Below are 22065 nucleotides of genomic sequence, written 5' to 3' on the forward strand. Positions count from 1 at the left end.
GAAGACATTATTCCTACTAGTAATACATCATCCCAACTACTACAGGGCATTCCTTTTGCCTACGTTAACTAGCCCACAATCTTGGTAAACCAAAATTAGACTCATTTCAACAAGTGTCCACCTCCATGAACCCTCTATACCTCTCCCTTGCTCCATAAAACCTTTACTACCAAAACAACAATAACAGTTAACTTTCTTTTAATTTTTTTTTTTCTTTTTTTTTTTTTTTTTTTTAATGTAAAATATTTTTAATTGTGTTCTGTATTTGGATTGAATGAAACATGGAAATAGTGGTCTTCACTTCTGGTCACCTGTGGAACCTATTTTAATTTGCTTTAGTTGGTGAAGTCCCATTTTCTGAATAGATACAATATTGTTACAACAATGCAAACACCTTTTTTTTTTTTTTTGTACTAAAGATTGTTTTCTTGGCCTCTAAGCAGACATTTGCAATGATTTCCTCCTCATGAGCTAGGTTTCAAGAGGACTCCAATTCTGTAGTGTGGTCTAGTCATTGCCAAGTCTTGAAGACCTTTCTCATTCACAAAAAGGCATATGCAGAGTGCCTTTTACATGCCTTAAAAGCATGCCTTAAATCTTTGGATTTAAAAGTACTTGTATATATGCATGGAAATCAGTAATACTGCAGCAGCTTCCCTGCACACTATCTGTCAATGCCGACAGTTTCACTTAAAAAAAAAAAAAAAACCCCAACTTAATACTATGTAATTAGAAGAAAGGGAAATACAGTTAAATCCTAGAGGAACAGTGTTTTTTTATGTTCTCGTTATGTTTAGTCACCCTAACACCGGCTTTTATTTCCCAGATTTAGAATAAAAGGATAATGCCTGCATCTCTCATGGGATAGATACACAGCATTTAAAATGGCTGAAGTTTGAAATTCTATAGGTATGTACATGTTTTTTAAAGAGAAGTTTTAAAGAATTAATTTTATGCCCCATTATAAGCAATTGTCCTTTTTTTTTTTTTGTCCTCCCCCACCCTTAGACAGTATTGGTGATACTTAGTTTTAGTGAAGTCAGTCCAGTTCTTATAAAAACTTAGAATACCTGCTAGGGAAGGCTGTACTCTCTGAAACAAACTGCAGATCAGTTTGATGACATGGACCTGATTATCTTTTCCTGCATTCAGTACCAAGAAATAAGGATGAAATTAAGTATTTATCAGACTCCCCTCAAGGATATCAGTGCTATGTTCATAAACAATGCATTCCAAAAGATCTGAGAAAGCATTCAAAGTCATAGGATCTCAGAATCTAGTTCTTGAATTGCTGTGGGGGTAAACAGGTTTTTAAATTCCGGATGGCTTTTTTATTTTTCTTTCAAGTCGAAGTTTTTGTATTTGGTAAACCCAACTTCCCTGAAGCCAGACGGGATACAGTGCACGGACTAACAAACAGGGCAATGGCTCTAAGCGAGTGATCGGCTGTTCTGGTTACACGTATCAGAAATGGAAAGCATAGCTTAACACAGTAACCCAAGTGCGTTCAAGACCTGTGCATATTTTAAGGATTAGATTTCACTATTCTTGGAACTTGTTATGTGGTGACACAGAATGCATTCTGCTCTTCTGACTTGATTCAAGTCTCAGTATCTTTTGTGCTGGCTCTAAGGTGCAGAAGTCCTAACCCCTGGCAAAAAAGAGTCCTGGGTGCAGCGTGTCCTGGTCTGTCCAGGCTATCAATTTATTAGCAGCCCAAGAGGAGATAATGTGCCCAATGTACAATATTTTAGGTTTGACTTATAAACATTAACCCAAAGAAATCTCAAGTACAGTTCCAAAGCCCAAGAGGAAATGGATCATGAGAAATGAGGACATTCAACATGTTCAAAGCATTGTTTTCCAAATGCTAACCACAACAAAAGAATTAAGTGCTAACTGAAAATACGAATGAGATTTACAGGCACTGTGTGTAGAATGTGCAAACGTTTGCAAAGGTTTTTTCTTTTTTCATGTGTTGCTTTAAGAAACTATCAAATATATCTCATAGAAATATAAAGTTCCTGTCTCTCCCAACTGAAGGCATTTTTTAAAAATTCAAAGTTTATCAACACTCAGTACAATAACACAGATGAACCACACAAATTCATTTTCTTTCTGGGGAAAGAATAACCAATGTTTAGGATGTCAAGATTCGACAAGTAACACTGTCTAGAAGCCACCCAGAAAAATTTACTGTTGTTCAAAGTCACTCAAAAGTCCTTCAAAAGTCACCATCCACCTGCTGAAGATTTTATAGGCAGTTACCAAATAGTGTGAACTTTAACTTGTATTTTTTCCATCAGCTTTTAGCTTGGAAATTTCCTCTTTTGCCTTGGCGGACACCTTTGCTTTACCTCCATTCTTGGCTGCTTTGGTGCTGGGAGCAGTTCTCTTGACTTTGTCCTCTGCTGTGTTCTCTGAGGATCCTGTGGGTGCAGGACAGCTGTCAAAATCGCCTGACAGGGCATCGATGGGGTCTTTGTCATCTTCAGGTTTCTTTGAGTCCTTGGGTTTCTTTGCAGGTGGCTTTGCTGGTTTGCCCTCCTCATCATTATCCAAGAGGTGTCTATATTCAGGGGGGATGGTGTCATCTCTTTCTCCCAGCTTGTCTCTGTGTTCGGCTTTAGCTCTTTCCTTGACCTTATCCTCTATTGGTTTGTTGTCATCTGGATCAGGCTGCCTTTGTCCTAGACTGTCAGAAAGTTGATCCAACGCATCGTCCAGTTCTTTGTTGTCACTCTGCACAGTGTCAGGGGGTGGGCCGGCGGCGTGCGTGGTGGGAGCTGGGGTTTGGGAGACCACTTCAGAGATGACAGCAGGAAGGTTAGCGTCTTCAAATTTAAGAGATGCAGAGTTTGGGGAACCAGCGAAGTCCTTAGACAAAGCATCAAGAAGGAAGTCTTCACTCATGGGTGGAAGCGATTCCTTGGACACTTTTGTCAGGAGTGGTTTTCCATCTTTATCCTTGACCTCTTCTAGTCTATAATCAGGAGGAATGGTTTCTTCTTTTTCACCAAGTTTTTCACGATCCTCTTCTTTGGCTTTCTCCTTCACTTTATCTGCCACGGGCTTTACATCTTCTTGGTCTGCTTCTTTCTTCCCCAGGCTGCCAGCCAAGTCTTCTACCGCATCATCTGGCACCATGCCTTTTGAGGTGGGTGGCTTGGGTGGCGCCGACTGTATACTACACATGGAAGTCCGAGGCACGGCCTCACTCACGGGAGTTAGGGCAGCAGCCTGAGACTCTTCTGTTTTTTCAGATGGCTTAGATTGTTTTCCTTTACTTTTAGGCTGGTTAAAATCTTCTGAAAGTTCATCAATGAGTTCTGATTCACTCAGGGGCTTGGATTTTTCTTCATGCTCTGGCAATAGTGGTTTTCCATCTTTATCCGTGGCTGCTTTTAATCTGTACTCTGACGGGATGGTTTCCTCATCTTCACCACACTTCTTTAGTTTCTCTTCTTTGGCTTTTGCCTCGTCGACTTCCTTAACAGAGCTGAGGTCGAGCTCAGGTTCTGGCTTCCGGCTGCCCAGCGAAGCTGAAAGAGCCTCCAGTGCTTGATCGCTCATTGTGTCCTGCTCCTCCACCTTTCTTTTCTTCTCTTGGGGTGAAGCAGCACTTTTGATTACCGTGGCTGGCTGAGCTTTTAAAACCTTTTCTGTGGATTTCTCTTCCTTAGTTTTCTTTCCACCAGGGGTAGGAGAAGTGCAGGTGAAGTCAGACGACAAAGCATCTATGGCATCACTGGGCCCCATGGGTTTCGAAGAGTCTGGAGGAGGCTCTGTGATACCTTCTTGTTTTGCCAAAAGTTCCCTGTATTTTGGAGGAAGCGTGACTTCTCTTTTACCTAATTCCTCTATGTAGGTAGAAGTCATTGGATCTGAAATTTCAGGTCCAGTATACACTGTGTTATCTTCTTCAGTTTCTTCAGATCCTCCTAGGGTGTCTACTAAGTCATCCAAAGCAGAGTCCATGTCTGACTTTCCAGATGGTTTACCCGGTTTGGATTCAACTGGTACAGCCGATGTTAATGATTTCTTTTCTTTTTTCTGTTTAGCAGGGGTGGCAGATGCTGCAGCTCCCCCAGCAACGACACCCTCCCCGCCAGCAGAAACTGCATCCTGTGATTTAGTCTTTGGTTTTGTTGATTTCTCTGACGTCAGCTGCTCACTTGATCTGGACACCGCTTTTTCCTTATGAACATGCTTGCTTTCTGTATCTGATGCATGCTTGGGTAGGCTCTTCGGCTCTTTGTGTTCCTTTGGCTTTACTTCTCGGGTTTTTTTCTCATGAACCACAGATGGCTTAGTTGACTGTGACTTCTTCTCAGGTTCTGTTTTTGCAGCCTTCGCTTCCGTGGGATTCATACTGGCAGACTTGCTGGTGGAAGCAGAAGAAGCTGATGCCTTGGTGGCCGGGGCTGTTCCACCAGCAAGGGTTCTGGAAGGCTGACTGCTCTCGAGGCTTGTTGCTTTTTTCTCATCTGATCCTTTCTTTTCTCCTGACTTGGAAGGTGATCCACTGGTTTTTCCACTGACATGCGTCTTGTACCACCAGCTTGCGAATGCCATGGCGACAACTGGTGTGCTCTGAGATGCGCCGCCGAGGGCCCGGCGAGGACGCGGGGTGCGGAGCGGCAGGAACGGGGCTCCCACTTCGCCTGCCTTGGAGCTGGCGAGCTCTGAGCTCGCAAGCCCTGAAGCCGTCAGGAGGCAGGATTGAATGTTTTCTAAGTACTAAAATTACTAAGCCTTAAGTACCATAAATTAAGCTTCATAATCAAAACAATCCTGAGAGGTAGATTCTACCATCATCTCCATTTTACAATTAAGAAAAGTAAGGTTCAGAGAGGTTAAGTTCTCATAGCTAAGATACAGAGCTTGGATTCGAAGTCAGGTATATTTAACACTAAATCTACGCTGCTTAACCCTGTGTCAGGCACAGTGACACTATGAGAGCACGTATCTCACATAATGCATTGTATCCTATTCATTCACATACCATCATATCCCTCGATTCTGTATCAAGAGTTCTTTGATGACCAAAACCATGTCTTATATGCTTTTATTTCCTAAAAATAAATTGGGCTTAATGAACATCTGATGAACAAATGAATGAACAAGCAGATGATTACAACAAAAGTTGCTTATCTGATGAAAAAAATGTAACAGATCAGCAATTCTCAAACTTTTTCACCTTAGGACCTCTAAATTACTGAGGACCCCTAAAGAGGTTCTGTTTAGGCAGGTTATACATACCTATATTCTCTACATTAAAAGTTAAAATGGAGCACCTGGGTGGTGCAGTTGGTCAAACATCTGACTCTGGGTTTCAGCTCAGGTCACGATCTCAAGTTTGTGAGACGGAGCCCCGTGTCAGGCTCTGCACTCAGTGCACAGCATGGTTGGGAATCTCTCCCCCTCCCTTTCTGCCTCCTCCACTCCTATCTCAAATAAATAAATCTTTTTAAAAAGTTAAAACTAAAAAATTAGAAAATATTTATTCATTTTAAAATAACAATTAAAGCCTATTACATGTTAACACACCATGTAACACTAGTCAAAAGGAAGCTGTAATGGCTATTTTAATATCAAATTAATTAGATTTCACAGCAAAGAATATTACCAGAAATAAAGAGAATAATTTCATAATGATAAAGAGGCAATAAATGAAGAGGTTATAACAATCCTAAATGTTATATTCCTAATGAAAGCGAATTTTCAGAGGACATGATTATTTACACACAAAAAAATCCAGTGGATTCCACAAGAAACTACTAGAACTAAGTGAGTTCTGCAAGGTTGCAAGCTTTAAGATCAACACAGAAAATTTAATTATACCTTCATTCCAGAAGAAAGCAATTATAAATTGAAAAAAAAAAATTTACATACCATTTACAATAACATTAAAATAATATATGCCACATCTTCTTTATCCATTCATCAGTTGATGGGGATTAAGTAGTTCACTTAATGTGATGAGCACTGGGTGTTCTTTGTAAGTGTTGAATCACTATACTGTACACCTGAAACTAGTATTACACTATATGTTAACTAACTGGAATTTAAACAAAAACTTAAAAAAATATATAAAATAGAGACAAATCTTACAAAATATATGCAAGACATGTACACTAAAACTGATGGGAGAAATTAAAGAAGACCAAAATAAATGGGAAAATAAGCCTTGTGCCTGAATCAGAAGTCTCTATTATTAAAATAGAGCCAACTCACTCCAGATTGATCTATTGATTGAATAGACCAGTCAATAAATCCCAGTCAAACTTCTAGTAGAATTTAGAAGCAATGATACCCCAGTAACACAAGCATACTTACAGCACAGACAATTAGTTTCTAATACTACTCTCCAATGAAAGAGACCAGGGCTTCTTGGAGAATGTTTGATTCTAGAACTGAGTCAGGAAATACACGTGATGAGCCTGAGGCATCTTGTAGTACCAGAAAGTAAAGAAGTACTTAAAAAAAGGGGGGGGAGGGGGCAACACAATGATGTGGGAATGACAAATGGGCACTCGAGCCAACTAAAACACCTCAAGTTGGGGCGCCTGGGTGGCTCAGTCGTTACGTGTCTGCCTTCGGCTCAGGTCATGATCCCAGGGTCCTGGGATCGAGCCCCACATCGGGCTCCCAGCTCAGTGGGAAGCCTGCTTCTCCCTCTCCCACTCCCACTCCCCCTGCTTGTGTTCCTGCTCTCGCTCTCTCTCTGTCAAATAAATAAATAAAATCTTTAAAATTAAAAAAAAAAAAACACCTCAAGTGGCCAAAACTGGATTATAATCCAAAGTATAAAATAAACATTCATAAGTACTTAGTGATAGAAAAAAAGAAAAGATTGAATAAAAAAGATGGGAGAAAAGAGTCAAATCTCCCATGCAGAAGAATTCCAAAAAATTTATGTAGATACAATACCCTCAAGAAAGTTAAGCATAACTCCCCACATTTTAAGTATGGTCAGTGCATAGTAACTTTCTTCCAAGGAGTACAAGAAAGGGGGAATAAGAGTAACTTTACAGAGGAGAAACCTGACAACACTACCTCAGCCATGTTATCATGGTTAACACCAACACTAATAAGACATATTGATAGCATGTACCCTTCACTTGAAGTCATGAAAATGGCATTTTACCTCTATAGTCTTCCTCGAAAGAACATATAACACTAGTCTAATCATGAGAAAAACATTAAACATATTACAATAGAAGGACATTCTACAAAATACCTGACCACTACTCAAAACTGTTAAGGTCCTCAGAAACAGGAAGGTCTGAGAAACTGTCACAGCTAAGAGGAGCCTAAAGAGACATGACTACTAAGTGTAATGTGGTATCCAAATGAGATCCTAGAACACAGAAACGACAGTAGGTAAAAACTAAGGAAATCACAATGAAGTACAGACATTAATTAATAAAAATTATCAATATTGGTTCATTAATTATAACAAATATATCATGCTAATGTTAAGTGTATTTAATAGTAGGAAAATCATATGGGGTATAAACTCTCTATATTATCTTTGCAATATTTCTATAAATCCAAAGCTGTTCTAAAACAAAAAGTTTATTTAAAAAAAACACAAAAACCCAGCAGTCTTTTTTTGTAGAAATGGGACAAACTAAAGCCTAAAATTTACATGGAAAATGCAAAGAACCTAGAACAGTCAAAACAACTTTGTAAAAAAAAATAATAAACTGGAGGACTGATGTTCAGACTTATTATAAAGCTATAGCAATCAAGACAATATAGTTTTGGCATCAGGATCAACAAACCACTGGAATAGAATGGAGTTAAGAAATAAATCTACACATATATGGACAACTGATTTTTGACAAAGGTGAAAAGTCAATTCAATGGAGAAGTAACAGTCTTTTCAACAGTGTGGAAACAATTCAATATTCATATGCAAAAAAAAATCCTTCAAATCATATATACCATATACAAAAATGAACTATAAATAGGTCACACATCTAAATAATGTTAACCCCTTGGGGCGCCTGGGTGGCTCAGTCGTTAAGCGTCTGCCTTCGGCTCAGGCCATGATCCCAGGGTACTGGGATCGAGCCCCGCATCGGGCTCCCTGCTCTGCGGGGAGCCTGCCTCTCCCTCTCCCCTTTCCCCTGCTTGTGTTCCCTCTCTCGCTGGTCTCTGTCAAATAAATAAAAATAAATAAATAAATAATGTTAACCCCTCAAAATACAAAACTTATAGAAAAAAAGGCAGGAAAATTTATTTTGAACTTGGATTAGGCAAAAATTTCTTAGATATAACACCAAAAGCATAATCCATACAAGAAAAAAAATTGGTAAACTAGACTTCATCAAAACTAAAGCTTCTGTTTTAAAGACACTTAAGAGATTAAAAAAAAAAACAAGCCACAGACTAGGAAAATTTGCAAATCATATATCTGATAGGTAGAATATATAAAAATTTGAATACAGCATATATACAAAACTCTCAAAACTCAGTAAGAAAACAAATCCAATAAAGAAATGGGCAAAATCAAAAGCCAAATGCAAAAGAATGAAAACTGAACCATTACCTTACGCCATACCCAAAAATTAACTCGAAATAGATTAAAGACTTGACTGTAAGACCAGAAACCATAAAATTCCTACAAGAGGACATAAGGTGGTAGGTAAGCTCTGTGACGCTGGTCTTAGCAATATCTTTTTGGACCTGACTCCAGAAGCAATGGCAACAAAAGCAAAAATAACAAATGGGACTATGTCAACTAGAAAGCGTCTCCACAGTAAAGGAAATCATCAACAAAACAAAAAGGCCACCTACTAAACAGAAGATATTTGTAAATCATATATCCAATAAGGGGTAGATATCCAAAATATAGAAGGAACTCATACAGCTCAGTAAAGTGTATGACTACTTCCTTGGTGGTTGCCTGAGAGGTGTGAAGGAGAAATTACAAACTGACACCAGCAATCTTTTGAGAATGACAGGTATCTTGATTGTACACATATGTCAAAGCTTGTCAAACTGTTTATTTTAAATACCTTATTTTTACTATATATAGAAGTATGTTATTGTTTTATCATCCTAGGGATTATTTCAATTATTCCCACAACTCTAAAAAAAAAAGGAAAAAAAAACCCTAAAATAATGAATGAAAGAATGATGGAATCAACTGGAGAATGACAGTTAAATAAATCACAACTATAAGATCAATCTTCAGTTTTGTACTGCATTGTTCAAATTATTACATCTTTTTTTTTTTGCATCATGTCTTAAGAGGATTATGAAAATATTCTAGGTAATTTTCTCAAACCCAAAAATCAGTGAGTTACCAATACAGTCTTAACTGTACAATTCAATCATTTTTAGCAAATTACAGAGTTGTAAAGTCATCAACACAATCCAGTTTTAGAGCACTTTCATCATCCCAAAACAGATTCCTAATGCTCATCTGCAGTCACCCAAGGGTATGTTTTTAAGGACAAAAAGGAAATATTATATTCTCTCTCTTTATAAAAAAAGATTCATTTATTTATTTTAGAGAGAGAGAGTATGAGCAGGAGGGGCAGAGGGAAAGGGAGAATCTCAAGCAGACTGCACTGAGTGCAGAGCCCAATACGGGGCTGGATCTCACAACCCTGAGATCACAACCTGAGCCAAAACCAAGAGTCAGACGCTTAACCGACTGTGCCACCCAGGTGCCCCAGGAAATATTATATCCCCATCCATTCAGTCATTAAACGGGATGGATTTCATTCCATAATAAGTAACACAGGACAAAAACTCTGTCATTTTGCTGAAAGAATGTGTGTCAACATTTCTTTATTTTTGATATTCGTGTACCATAATTTACTTGCTACAGTTTTTAAGTGTATAAATGTTATAGGCTGGTGCATATCCTAAGGTATTTGGAAGGAAGGATATGATATAAAAATGAACAATTAATTGAATTGAACCTAAAGGTTGACCGAATTTTCTCTAAATCTAAAGACAGCTCATCACTCCTTGGCAGAATCTTTTTTAAAGACTTAGAAAGCAGCAATCCCACAAACCCAGATGTTACTCATCATGAATTAGCAAAGCAGATAGATTGCATGCCTGTACCACAGGCAAACGAGGGCAGGAAAGACTAAGTTGTTAACAAAAACAGCACTGAAGAGCCATCTACACTGAGTAAGGAGGTTAAAAGAAAGTGATGAATGGTTATTCTATTGTTTCCATATTTATTAGCCACAGAAAGGGTAAGATGGTTTTAGGGCTTGCTGAGGTAGGAAAGATGCTGACAAATGGTGATATTCTATTTTGTTCTCATATCCATTGGCCCCAGAAAAGTTAAGATGATTTTAGGGTTTGATGAGGCAAGATGCTGATTAAGTCCAAAGAAAAAAACTAAAGACAAAAAACTGAGGACAGGCAACATCATGAGAAATCTAAAGAAACAAAATCATTGTATTATATGTGGCTCAACTGAAAATAGTATTTACATACTCACCATGGAAATAGTGAATACTGATTCAATTTAAAAAGCATGATATAACTCTATTGAGACAAAACGGGGGAATTGAAATAAGGATAGGGAAGGAGTTTTAGAGGGCTAAATCTTTCTCACATTAGGATGTTAAGAGACTGCAGCAAAATTGTGTTATTTAGAAATATACAGATAAATATAACAACCAAAAGCTAAGATTTAGAAGCTGGGCAGAGTCAAAATAGTTATATTGAGGTATACAGAATCTAAGAATGACAATTCATTGGCTTTGAAAAATTACCTAAAATAGCATCTTGTTCTCAGTAAGTAAACAGCAAAGCTACAGAAAACCAATCAGCATTTTTCCCCACACTGAAATATTTCAGCATGAAGAGCCCAATCCTGCCTGGTCATCTGATCCACATTTTACCATCTTATTGTCAATTTTCCTTTCAAAAACAGTATTCCTTAAAAAATTCTTTCATAAGCTAAAAAATGATTAATCAGCCATGTTCATTCTGCTCCCCAAAAGCATAGCCATTTGTTTTCCAGATTCAACAATCACAAGTTTTTAACCTAAATAAGATCTAATTCCTGACCATTACTTTTTTTTTTTTCCAAATCTGTTGTACATTGGTTTGTTATGATTTCAAATCCACTTGTTTATGACTTAAGTTGTTTTGATCTAAGGGTGAATTTGTTTACACTGAAGAAGCTGTGTTGGGATGTTGTCATTGACACCTGTTGTGGTTGGTTAAGTACTCAATAGTTCAACTGTTGACAGGCACTGCTGGAGACTTACTGATAGTAACATATGGAAGAGCAGCTATGATGTAATGAACGTTTAAATACCAAGAGTTTGTGAGGTCTTACTGAGGAATGATCAGTCTGGACAAGGCTACTCATTGTTGATCTAAATAACTCTTCAAAGATCTTGAGGCACTTGCTCCTGCCATGACCAGGCTTCTCTTGGTTGGCAATGGCGTTAAACCATGCAGCACTCCCAGGAAGGGAAGGGACATCTGTTCCTGCCTTGGCAAGGCTACTCCTTGTAGGCAGTGGTGCAAACTGTGTAAATGGTCCCTAGAGTAATAACCTTCACAGCAGCCCACCTTGCCTGCCAACACCAGTGCCGTTGCCCATTCGCTACATGTCCCAGCAGCAAGGGACCTAAGCCAGCAGCTGATACCCAGATTTTATTTATCTATTTTTTTTAAGATTTTTATTTATTTGACAGAGAGAGACACAGTGAGAGAGGGAACACAAGCAGGGGGAGTGGGAGAGGGAGAGAAGCAGGCTTCCTGTTGAGCAGGGAGCCCAATGACATGGGGCTCGATTCCAGGACCCTGGGATCATGACCTGAGCCGAAGGCAGACCCTTAACTGACTGAGCCACCCAGGCGCCCTTGATACCCAGATTTTAGTTGGAAAGACTGACTCTTCTGTGAACCAACTCACAGAAAGGTACACCTCAACTAAATTTGGACCTTATTTCTTTCACTGCTCCTTTGCCTGAAACAATAGTGTAATTAATCTATCATTGATTTGGAATATTTCTTTATTGGCTTATTAAGAGACTTGTGAAATACTATCAATTATAATTTCCACAATAAACCTGTTTTAAATAAATTATTGGCAAAGACAATCTCAGTCTGAGTAATATTTGCCTCAAATAAAGCAAAATCTAAGTCATCACATTCTCCTCAAAGCAATAAGACCAAATATGGACAATACATTTTTACGACTAAACTGACAAAATGCTTTGGTTCTAGAAACCTGTGACACAGGATCCTGTTCTCAGGGCCTACTCTTAACAGTCAGTTACACACCTAGAATATTGAATAACCAGAGCAGATCATTTTTTACCACACCTACTCCTCTATACAACAAAATTATTTTCTGTGATAATCATGAAAGGAGAATAACAACAGGCCATATAGTCAATAATATTGTAATAACTTTGTAGGGAAAGAGATGGTAACTAGACTTATCATGGGGATCATTTTGTAATGTATAAAAATACTGAATCACTATGATGTACACCTGAAACTAATAAGATACTGTATGTTAATTATACTTCAATTAAAAAGTTTCTTTGCTCATAATCAATGAAGAATATGTTTAGTTAATTTTAATTTCCAGTTTCTTTCCTGAAGCAACACATATCCAAATAGCTAGGAAATACCTTAATGATAGGGATGACTTCAACAGAGTTTCATAAAGGATTTCACAATAAATTCCAGAAACTGTAATGTCTTTGTTTCTTTAGGATTGATTCTAGTAACACCTTTCAGATGTACCCCAATTGAAAGCTTTTAAACACAAATAAATGCTCCAAGAACTTAAGTTTTATTTCTTCATATTTACAATCACTGAGCTATATATCTATCTATTTGACGTTTACTCCAAATCTGATACTTAAATTTTGGAACTTATAGTACAACAGGAGAGTTGGAAATAAAAATTTTGCCAGAAAGAAGGATTCTAAAACCTTACAAACTCACTCTTGAATGAGGCTAAATATAGCTGAGTGCATAGGTACTGGAGATAGTGGGAGGTGGAGTGTAGGGCTAACTATAAAACTGGGAGTTCTCTGAATTAACTCCTGTGTGCAATACAGCATTATTAAAAAAACAAAAAATAAAGATGTACTAATTGAAAGTTTACATATATACTGTGAAGTTCAAAAGTAACAACAATACTGTGAAGTTCAAAAGTAACAACATTAATTGTTTAGAACTTGGACCAACAAAAGATGTTTTTAAGGAAGGAGTATTTGAAAACGGACATTGTTTAGAACTGCTAGTACATGGCTATAAAAAACAGACTGACTTTCAACTGGTTTTATTATATTTTTAAGTTCTCTACAGACAATTCAATTCCTTATTGTTCGCACCTGGGACAGACTATTCCTGATGCCCCACCTCCACTATCAGGTCACCTTTACCTATGCTCCAACCCAAAAGCTTGTGAGTCACTTTGCCCAACCCAATCCTATTTTCCTCACACACACATGCACAAAAAACACTGAATGAAAACTGAGAACTTGGCTTATACTTAGAATAATTTTTTTAGAATATAAATAAAATTGCTATGTAACTTGAACTCACTGCCCTTAAAATACTATCTAAAATTATAATAATCTAAAAGCAAAATAAGACTAAAGCTCATTCAGATTTTGAAAGCTCTGTATATGGCAAAGGCATGTGGTACAACAGAGAAAAAGTAGCCTAAGAGACTAAAAATCTAGTCCTAGCTTTGCATGAACCAGAGATGTGACTATAAGCAAAGAGTTTTCTTCTCTGGATGCTTATCTGTAATGGACTCAAGACAGTTCATTTTCCTACAAAAGAGGAGAGTTGCACAGAGCATCTCTAAGGTTTTTCTCCAACTCCAGCACTCTCTTTAGAAACATTTTTTAGAAATGGTTTTTAATAATGATATTTGATAAATAACTTAAGGCAATTGGCACGATTATGCTGCCTCAAAGAACACCTCCCCCTGATCTCCCTTATCACAGTAAATGGCAGCTCTGTTGCTCAGATAAAAAACTTTGGGAAAAACTTTTTTATATCTCCCTACATCTAATCCATCAAAAATTCTCTGGTCTCTATATCAAAATTATATCCATACTCTGACCATTCTCTCAGCAACTACACTGCTACCGTCTTAGTGTAAGTCACTACCATCTTAACCAGGACAGCTGCAAGTTTTCTTGTTTTCACTCTAACAATTCTCCTATAATTGACCTTTCTAAATGTAAGTCATACGACACACTGTTCAAAATTCTCTTATGACTTCCCATCTCCTTCAAAGTAAAAGCCCAAGTCTTGGCCATTACCTAAAAAATCTTACATGACCTAACTGGGGAGAGCCTGTCTCCTTACCTAAAAACCTGCTACCACTCTGATCTCATCGCCTACCATTCCCCAATTCACTCTGCTCTAGACACTGGCCTACTTTCTCCTCCTCATATACACTCCTACCTCAGGATCTTTGCACTTACACTTCATGCTGACTCTCCCCATGATATCACATGATTGGCTTCTTTGCTTAATTCATGTCTGTTCAAATATCTTCCTATAAAAGATCCTATCAGTACCTATGTAAAAATAGCACTCTCCTCCAATCACTACATATCCCTTTATCCTTCTGTATTTGTCTTCAAAGTACTAATTACCACCTAACAGATTCATTAGTGTATTTTAATTGTTGGCTTCACCCCAGTGGAATGCCAGTAGATGTTCTCTCTGTTTTGCTCACTGATGTTTCCTCAGTACCTAGAAAAGTTAAGTGGTGTACAGAAGGTGCTCCATAATTGAATAACAAAAGTAAAGGAATTGTTAAATAACCATTTTCTCTATTAGCATGAGCTAAATACTGTAAGATTTCATTTCCCAATGGAGAATACACACACACACACACACACACACATACACACACACAGTCTACTGTATTTTATAATGATTTGGGAAAAATTGACCAAATTCCAATAGTAAACTGAACTTACTTTTTTTAGGGTCCTGCAAAAATCTGAATTAAAACTATATTTCATTGGAATAATTTAGTTATAATTTTATTATTTAAACTAAATAATTTGGCTTATTTAGTACTGCTTTTCTAAGATTAATTTTTGAATATATATATTTTTAATTAATATTATGATTTAATAGTCTTAAAGTTCTTACTACAAAAAACCATTCTGGAATCAACTGCATAATTACATTTCCTCAGTGACCTTGTAATCTCGTGAGCATTTACTCTAGACTAAACAGCTTCATTCAGCTGCCCTGTGTCTGACTGCCGATGAAAGAAGCTTGTTTGACAACTGCTTCAAGCAGAAACATATTTTTTCCATGATTGCATAAAAAAGATTTAAAACTTACCAGACTAGAGCCAGACTAGAACTTTAAGCACAAAGGTTCATGTTAGATGTGTGAGCTGATTTCTAATTCAAATGCCAAGAAAAACAGATACTAAAGACATTTTGCTGTCACGGCCAGTGAAAAAAAGTTAATTTAGTAATATGTTCATAATTACAACAAAATATAACATATGTCATATATTATATACACATACATATTGCAGTCTTTTTTGTGACTTTTCAATTTTTCCATATTCTTTTATTTTCTAGTATCCCTAAGACTTTTCATAAAACTAACATATAAACTTAGATGGAGAGCATCAAAAACAAAGATAAAACAAACACCTTTTCTCCATTCTTAGACAATCCATGTATAAGTCAACAGGTAAAGACCCTGATCAAAAACCAGAAATTTCTTCAATGTGACTTAAAAAAAATGCTTCTCCAAAATGGTAAGAAAAATCACTGATGAAACACTTGAAGCATCAGAAACAAGAAACTGCAGTTATCAGAATTAGATAACACCAGGTCAAGAAGTTCTAGCCAAATTCAACAAAATATAAAACTGAAGTCAGACATAGAATATTTAAAAGAAGAACTTCATTTTTTTTCAGATGATTCACTTCCAAATAAAACCCAGATATTCACCTAATAGAAGAAAATTATTAGAGTTCAGTAAAGCAGCTAGATGCAAAATAAAAATAAATTTAAGAATCAGAAAGCATAATGAAAATAATTTTATAACAGTATCACAACTATAACAAAAAATTAATTTCTAAGTGAGATATATGAAAACTCAGTAAATTTTAAATACCCATTCTTCTCACTCCTTAGATAATAACCAAGCACGACTCCTTTTGGAATTTTATTTGGAATTGCTTTAAACTTATAAACTGATTGGAAAAGAATGGGTATATCTTAGGTAAGTAGTTGGTGGGCTTTGGTTTTTTTTTATTACCTGTTTCACAACACTTTTATTATGAAATTTTTCAAATGGACAGAAAGCTTGAAAGAACTGTACAGTGATTTGCTGCTTTGGCCAACAAAGTTTACTTGGAAGAATAAATGTATAAAAATGCTAAAACTACTTTGAAAAAGATAAATAGTAAAGGAAGACTTGTCCCACCTGTGGTAGGCAGAATTCTGAGGTGGCCCCCAAGATTCCCTTATGTGCATCCTTGCAAAATCCCTTCCCCATGGGGCAATATGATAGATTTCACTCCTGAGATTATATGGCAAAGGGGATTTTGCAGATGTAATTAAGATCTCAAATTGGTTGACTGTGAGTTAATAAAAAGGGAAATTATCTAGGTGGGCGAAACTTAATCAGGTAAGTAACCTTTAAAAGTAAGAGATTCAAAGTGGTTTTCTCTTGCTGGCATTGAAGATGGAAGCTACCATAAGTTCTACATCTGCAAAAAATCTAATTCTGCCAGGGGCGCCTGGGTGGCTCAGTTGGTTAAGCGACTGCCTTCGGCTCAGGTCATGATCCCAGGGTCCTGGGATCGAGTCCCACATCGGGCTCCCAGCTCAGCGGGGAGCCTGCTTCTCCCTCTGACCCTCTCCTCTCTCATGCTGTTTCTCTCTCGCTCGCTCTCCAATAAATAAATAAATAAAACCTTTAAAAAAAAATTAAAAAAAAAAAACCTAATTCTGCCAATAATATAAAAGCTTGGAAGACAACTCCCCCCACCCCACCACCAAGCCTCATTTACATGGAACCATAGCACCTGCTGACATTTTGATTACGACCACGTGACACCTGAGTTACAAGGATCTGGGTAACCCATGCCCTGACTGCTGACTCACAAACACTGAAAATGAATGAGATAAAAATGGATGTTGTTTTAAGCCACTTAAATTTGTGGTAATTTGATACACAACAATAGAAAATAAATGCAGATTAATATTAAAACATATAAATTTAAATTAATAATTATGTGATACTGTTAAAAAATTGAAACATAGATTAATGGAAAAGAAAGGGCAGTCGAGAAAAAGTCTTATATTAATAAAACACATGAGTAGAAAAAATAAGTATTACTGGATATACTGGTCTGGGCCAATTGATTCACCATCTTGAAAAAATAGATTCTTTCATAGCTCCTTATAAAAAAAATAAATTCCAGGTGGATTAAGTGCCATATTAGATATAAAAATTGAAGCTACACAAAATTTAGAATATAAATGTATATAAAGTTCTGTGTTGGTTTAGGACTTCCCTAGTAGAAGAACAATGGAAAATTAAAACGACATCATCAATACATCCACTGCTCAGAATTAAAACTACTGCATATCATAAACAATGTAAGAATAAAAAACTAAGGGGCGCCTGGGTGGGCACAATCAGTTAAGCACCCAACTCTTGGTTTCAGCTTAAGTCATGGTTTTGGGGTCATGAGATGGAGTCCTGCTCGTCTGGCTCTGTGCTCAGTGCGGAGTCGGCTTGAGATTCTCTCTCCCTCTCCCTCTGCCCCTCCCACTCATGCACTCCCTCTCTCCTTCTCATAATTAAGTAAATCTTTTTTAAAAAGAATAAAAAAAAATAAGGAGCACCTGGGTGGCACAGTCGGTTAGCATCTGACTCTTGGTTTTGGCTCAGGTCATGATCTCAGGGTTATAGAATAGAGCCCTGCGTTGGGCTCCGTGCTCAGTACAGAGTCGGCTTGGGATTCTCTCTCTCCCTCTCCTTCTGCCTCTCCCCAATCCCCACTCTCTAAAATAAATAAATAAATCTTTAAAAAAAAAAAGAATAAAATAAAATTTAAAATCTTAAGGATTAATAGACTTACTACACAGCTGACTCATTTAAATAAATAAGGAAAACAATACTATCCCAATAAAAAAGGAGACAAGGGGAATAAACAGACAACTCATGCATAGGGAGGAAAAGAAATTACCAGGTGGACTGTGCCACAAATATAAGACAACAGGAAAATGCTAAGGAAAGGAAACAGCATAAGCAACAACACAAAAATATGTGAGACACTATAAGGTTCTTAAGAAACACCAAGTATAAGGGGGTAGGCTATATGACTATAAAGATAGGGGTCAGATTGTGCAGGTGATGATGAGCCATTGAAAGATATTAATAAGAAAGAGACACGACCAGAATGATATATTAGTCTTCTATGGCAACAATGAGGAAGTCCTTAAGAAGGGAGACAGAGTGTTATAACAAAAAATTTGATAGACTAGGTTCAGTGTCTTATCTCAAATTCTTGATATATAAAATTCTAATTTATCAATTGAAAAAAGAAAAACAGTTCTTAAGAGCAAAAGAAAGGTCATGAAAGCATCTCCAAGGTTACTGTGAAGGTGGATCTTCTATTTTGGGGACTATAACCTGTACGATTCCCTCAAGAATGAACACTTCTAATTGCTTTGCTAACAGTAATGGATTTGTTCACAGGTTGGTTAACTTTTGGTTGGTTGGTTTTATCAAGGTAGTCTATGGCTACACAAGAAAACAAAACTGATAGGTGCTGACAGAGATCAAACAAAAAACTATCTTCTAATTATTCTTAGAGTTAACTAAGTCAATTCAATACTATTACTGTCACAAATTTTTTCACTATTGATTATGTAATAATAGCTAACTAATCTTAGCATCTGGTAAGGAAGGAACTCAAGATATTAAACCATCAAACTTTACATCTGTTTTTGAAAGCTCTCATAACTTGGGGCACCTGGTTCGCTCAGTCAGTAGAGCATGCAACCCTTGATCTCGGGATTGTAAATTCAAGCCCCACACTGGGTGTAGAGATTACTTTAAAAATCTTTAGGGGTGCCTGGGTGGTTCAGTCAGTTAAGCATCCAGCTCTTGATTTCAGCTCAGGTCATGATCTCATGGGTAGTGAGATCAAGCCCCACATGGGACTCCACATTCAGCATGGAGTCTGCTTGGGATTCTCTCTCTCCCTCTCCCTCTATCCCTCTCAAATAAATAAAATCTTTTAATAAAATAAAATAAAAATAAAATCTTTAAAAAGTAAAAAATAAAGCTATCATAACTGATAGCATACACTCCTATCAGTTACGTTAACAGAAGAGATCTTAAAGATCATATTTTATCTTATAAAACAACAGGCTTTCCTTATTTTTGTAATAAGCTCACAAATGAAAAGCTCATATTAAATAAATCACTTCCATCTACCTAAAACAGTAGAGATATCTGATTAAATAATTTGAAATTGATGAACAAAATTGATAAGCACTCATAATTTATATCATTTAAGGGAATAACTCGTCTTTGGGTGGAAGGTAGTAAAACATTAACTAGAAATCCAGTTGATTACTAAAAAGATAGTCTCAGAGTGCCAATCAATGAGACTACTAGACTAACCACGAAAGCCATTGTTTACGGAATTTCAATTAGCAGTTAAGTTTTCCCAATGCTTTCTCCCACTGGCACAGAATTAATAAACATGTTTACATATTGCCTTGAGCAAACCAGAAGAGTACTACCAGTGCAATGTGAACTATAATTATCCATTCATAATACCCTCCTGAATGAAAAATTTTCATTTATTCTTCTTCTGCTTCTCAAGTTTAAGTAACTTTAGAAAATATCTTAGTAAAAAACACCAAAAATTTCATGACAATGTACTTTTGATTTCATCCTTTTTCAAAGTTATATATAAGGACAAAAACGTAGTTCTTTGGAGACACAATGCCACCTAAGACCTTATATCACCTACTCCCCAAAATATATAATTAATATTATTCTGAAAGTGCTTGCACATACTTTTGCACTAGCTAAAGTGAAAGTGCAAAGTGTACCATTCTTAACTTCACCAAGTCACACAGATTACAAAGAAGATATAAGAAAACAGAAACAAGGTAGTTAATTTATTCTCTGTTTGCCTCTAGAAAAATTGAATTTGTTCCCTCTGTAGGATAACATAATATAAAACAGAAATTTTGTTGTAATAGGAAAAGAGAGAGGAATAGAAGCTAGAGGACTGGGGAAAGGGGGAGATCCCACCATAAAGAGATAAATGGAGCTTATTTAGATGCAAGACATGGACAAATTTTAGGACAGATGTGTAATTATTATACCTTTAGTCAACTTAAATTTATATTCCTTTTACCCTAAGAGCAGCACCTTTGAGGATATAAATCATTCTTTGAAAAGTCACTTCAGAGAACAAATTCTTCAGTTTCTCTCTAAATGTTTCTGAAAGTTAGATTAGGTAAAAATATATCCTTAGATTTATAAAGTTTTCTTTAATAAGAAAAAAATAAGATAGCATATAGCTATCTTCAAATAATAATTCCAGAAGAGAAAATGAACTAATAGTATAAGAAATCAATTTAGAATTTATTTTAGCAAATGTTTCAGTATGAGGCTATAACTCACCAAAAAGACTGCTTGAGCTGATCCCAGCTACAAATACTAAAGCTGTCTGTATAGAATTCAATCCCTTTCTCAAGGTAGAAGACTGAAGAGATGTGGGATGAATTCTATGTTTGTAGATAAATAGTTCTTTATCAGGAAAAAGTCACTGTTCCTTTAGCAGTTCTGATATCACTGTTGATGATCTAGAAATTCCTATACTACTTAGCCACAGATGGCTAAAAGAAACTGTTACAGTCAAGGTCTATTGACTTAAACATACATATTTATTTGAAATCAGAACAATTTGCCCTTGTAACTATTGTGGATATAAAATATATGTATAGTCTTTGTTAAGAGAAGCAAAAGTCTACTTCAAAAAATTCTGGGGGCACCTAGGTGGCTCAGTCAGTTATGTGTCTGCCTTTGGCTCAGGTCATGATCTCCAGGTCCTGGGATGGAGCCCTGCCACTCAGCGGGGAGTCTGCTTCGCCCTCCCTCTGCCGGGGAGTCCCCACCCCCACCCCGGCCAGGTGTGTGTGCACACACGTGTGTTCTCTCAAATAAATAAATAAAATCTTAGAAAAAGAAAAAAGAAATTCTGGAACTAACTGTATTCTAAATACTCAATGGTTAATGAAAGTCCCCCACCCAACAACACCGGAAAAAAAAAAAAAAGTAATCCAGCCTCCTTTACTTAGCTTCAAGTAAGATTTCAGGTATGAAAAACTTGGGAAAAGTACAAATGCTATGGTTATATCTTATCTAAAGGACACTTACCCTACATTTCAAAATCTAAATCATAATGGTAAAGGCAAAAGGAAACCAAAAAGGGGTCCAACATTCAGAAGAGGTGCCAAAGTTTATTAAATTTAACAATTTACTCAAAATTGTTGGGCAAAAAAGCAGTCAATCAAGCTACATCTATTTTATACAGATTTCTAATAGAGTTAGTTAAATATACACACACATATATATAGCAGCAGCACAATCATAGCAGATTAAAAGAGGAAGATAAGGGGGATATTCCATTGAAAAGACCCAATAAAAATTGGCAATATAGAACACTAAATACAAGAGGAAATGAACTTAAAAAAAAAAAAAAACCAGCCAGGATTCAGCTGCTGGGAAAGGCAAAGGTTGGCTGCCACTGGGCGAGAAGTAGAAAACCTACTGCCACCCTCCTCAACTCTATACTGACAAGAGCCTTCAACCACTGAGGAAAGGCATGAAACCAATTCTTACCTGTGCTAACATAATGATGCAAAGCAGTGATGGGGGGCAGGAAGAACAGAAAACTGTCTTATAGCCAACACTTCCCGTGCTATCAACATAAGACAGTTCAGTTGTAGGGCTGGGAGAGGACTAGCAAACCCACCTGCACTCTGAAATAAGAGACAAAAATTGT

General features: G+C 36.8%; 2 protein-coding genes across 6 annotated transcripts in view; both read right to left on the bottom strand.

Annotated features, from left to right (window-relative positions):
• Nucleotides 1-22065, bottom strand: part of MNAT1 (MNAT1 component of CDK activating kinase) — a 206105-nt gene that overhangs the window by 55095 nt on the left and 128945 nt on the right. The window lies entirely within an intron of this gene.
• On the bottom strand, nucleotides 240-4681 carry LOC110590626 (calpastatin-like). Of its 4 annotated transcripts, none has more exons than XM_044918078.1 (2): nucleotides 4303-4621; nucleotides 240-4245 (listed from the first exon to the last, which is right to left on the bottom strand). In XM_044918078.1, exons 1-2 carry the CDS (start codon nucleotides 4573-4575, stop codon nucleotides 2284-2286), a joined length of 2235 nt encoding a protein of 744 aa, XP_044774013.1. In that variant the 5' UTR covers nucleotides 4576-4621; the 3' UTR covers nucleotides 240-2283. The 4 variants fall into 4 exon arrangements, with proteins under 4 accessions (XP_044774013.1, XP_044774014.1, XP_021557112.1 ...); XM_044918079.1 differs by having other exon boundaries at nucleotides 240-3984; nucleotides 4120-4621; XM_021701437.2 differs by having other exon boundaries at nucleotides 240-4412; nucleotides 4485-4620.

This window comes from Neomonachus schauinslandi, chromosome 9, assembly GCF_002201575.2.
Source record: "Neomonachus schauinslandi chromosome 9, ASM220157v2, whole genome shotgun sequence".
Taxonomy (NCBI): Eukaryota; Metazoa; Chordata; class Mammalia; order Carnivora; family Phocidae; genus Neomonachus; species Neomonachus schauinslandi.

Excerpts from the sequence above, each read along its gene's own strand:
- LOC110590626 (XM_021701436.2), bottom strand. The coding sequence starts at position 4,575 with ATGGCATTCGCAAGCTGGTGGTACAAGACGCATGTCAGTGGAAAAACC.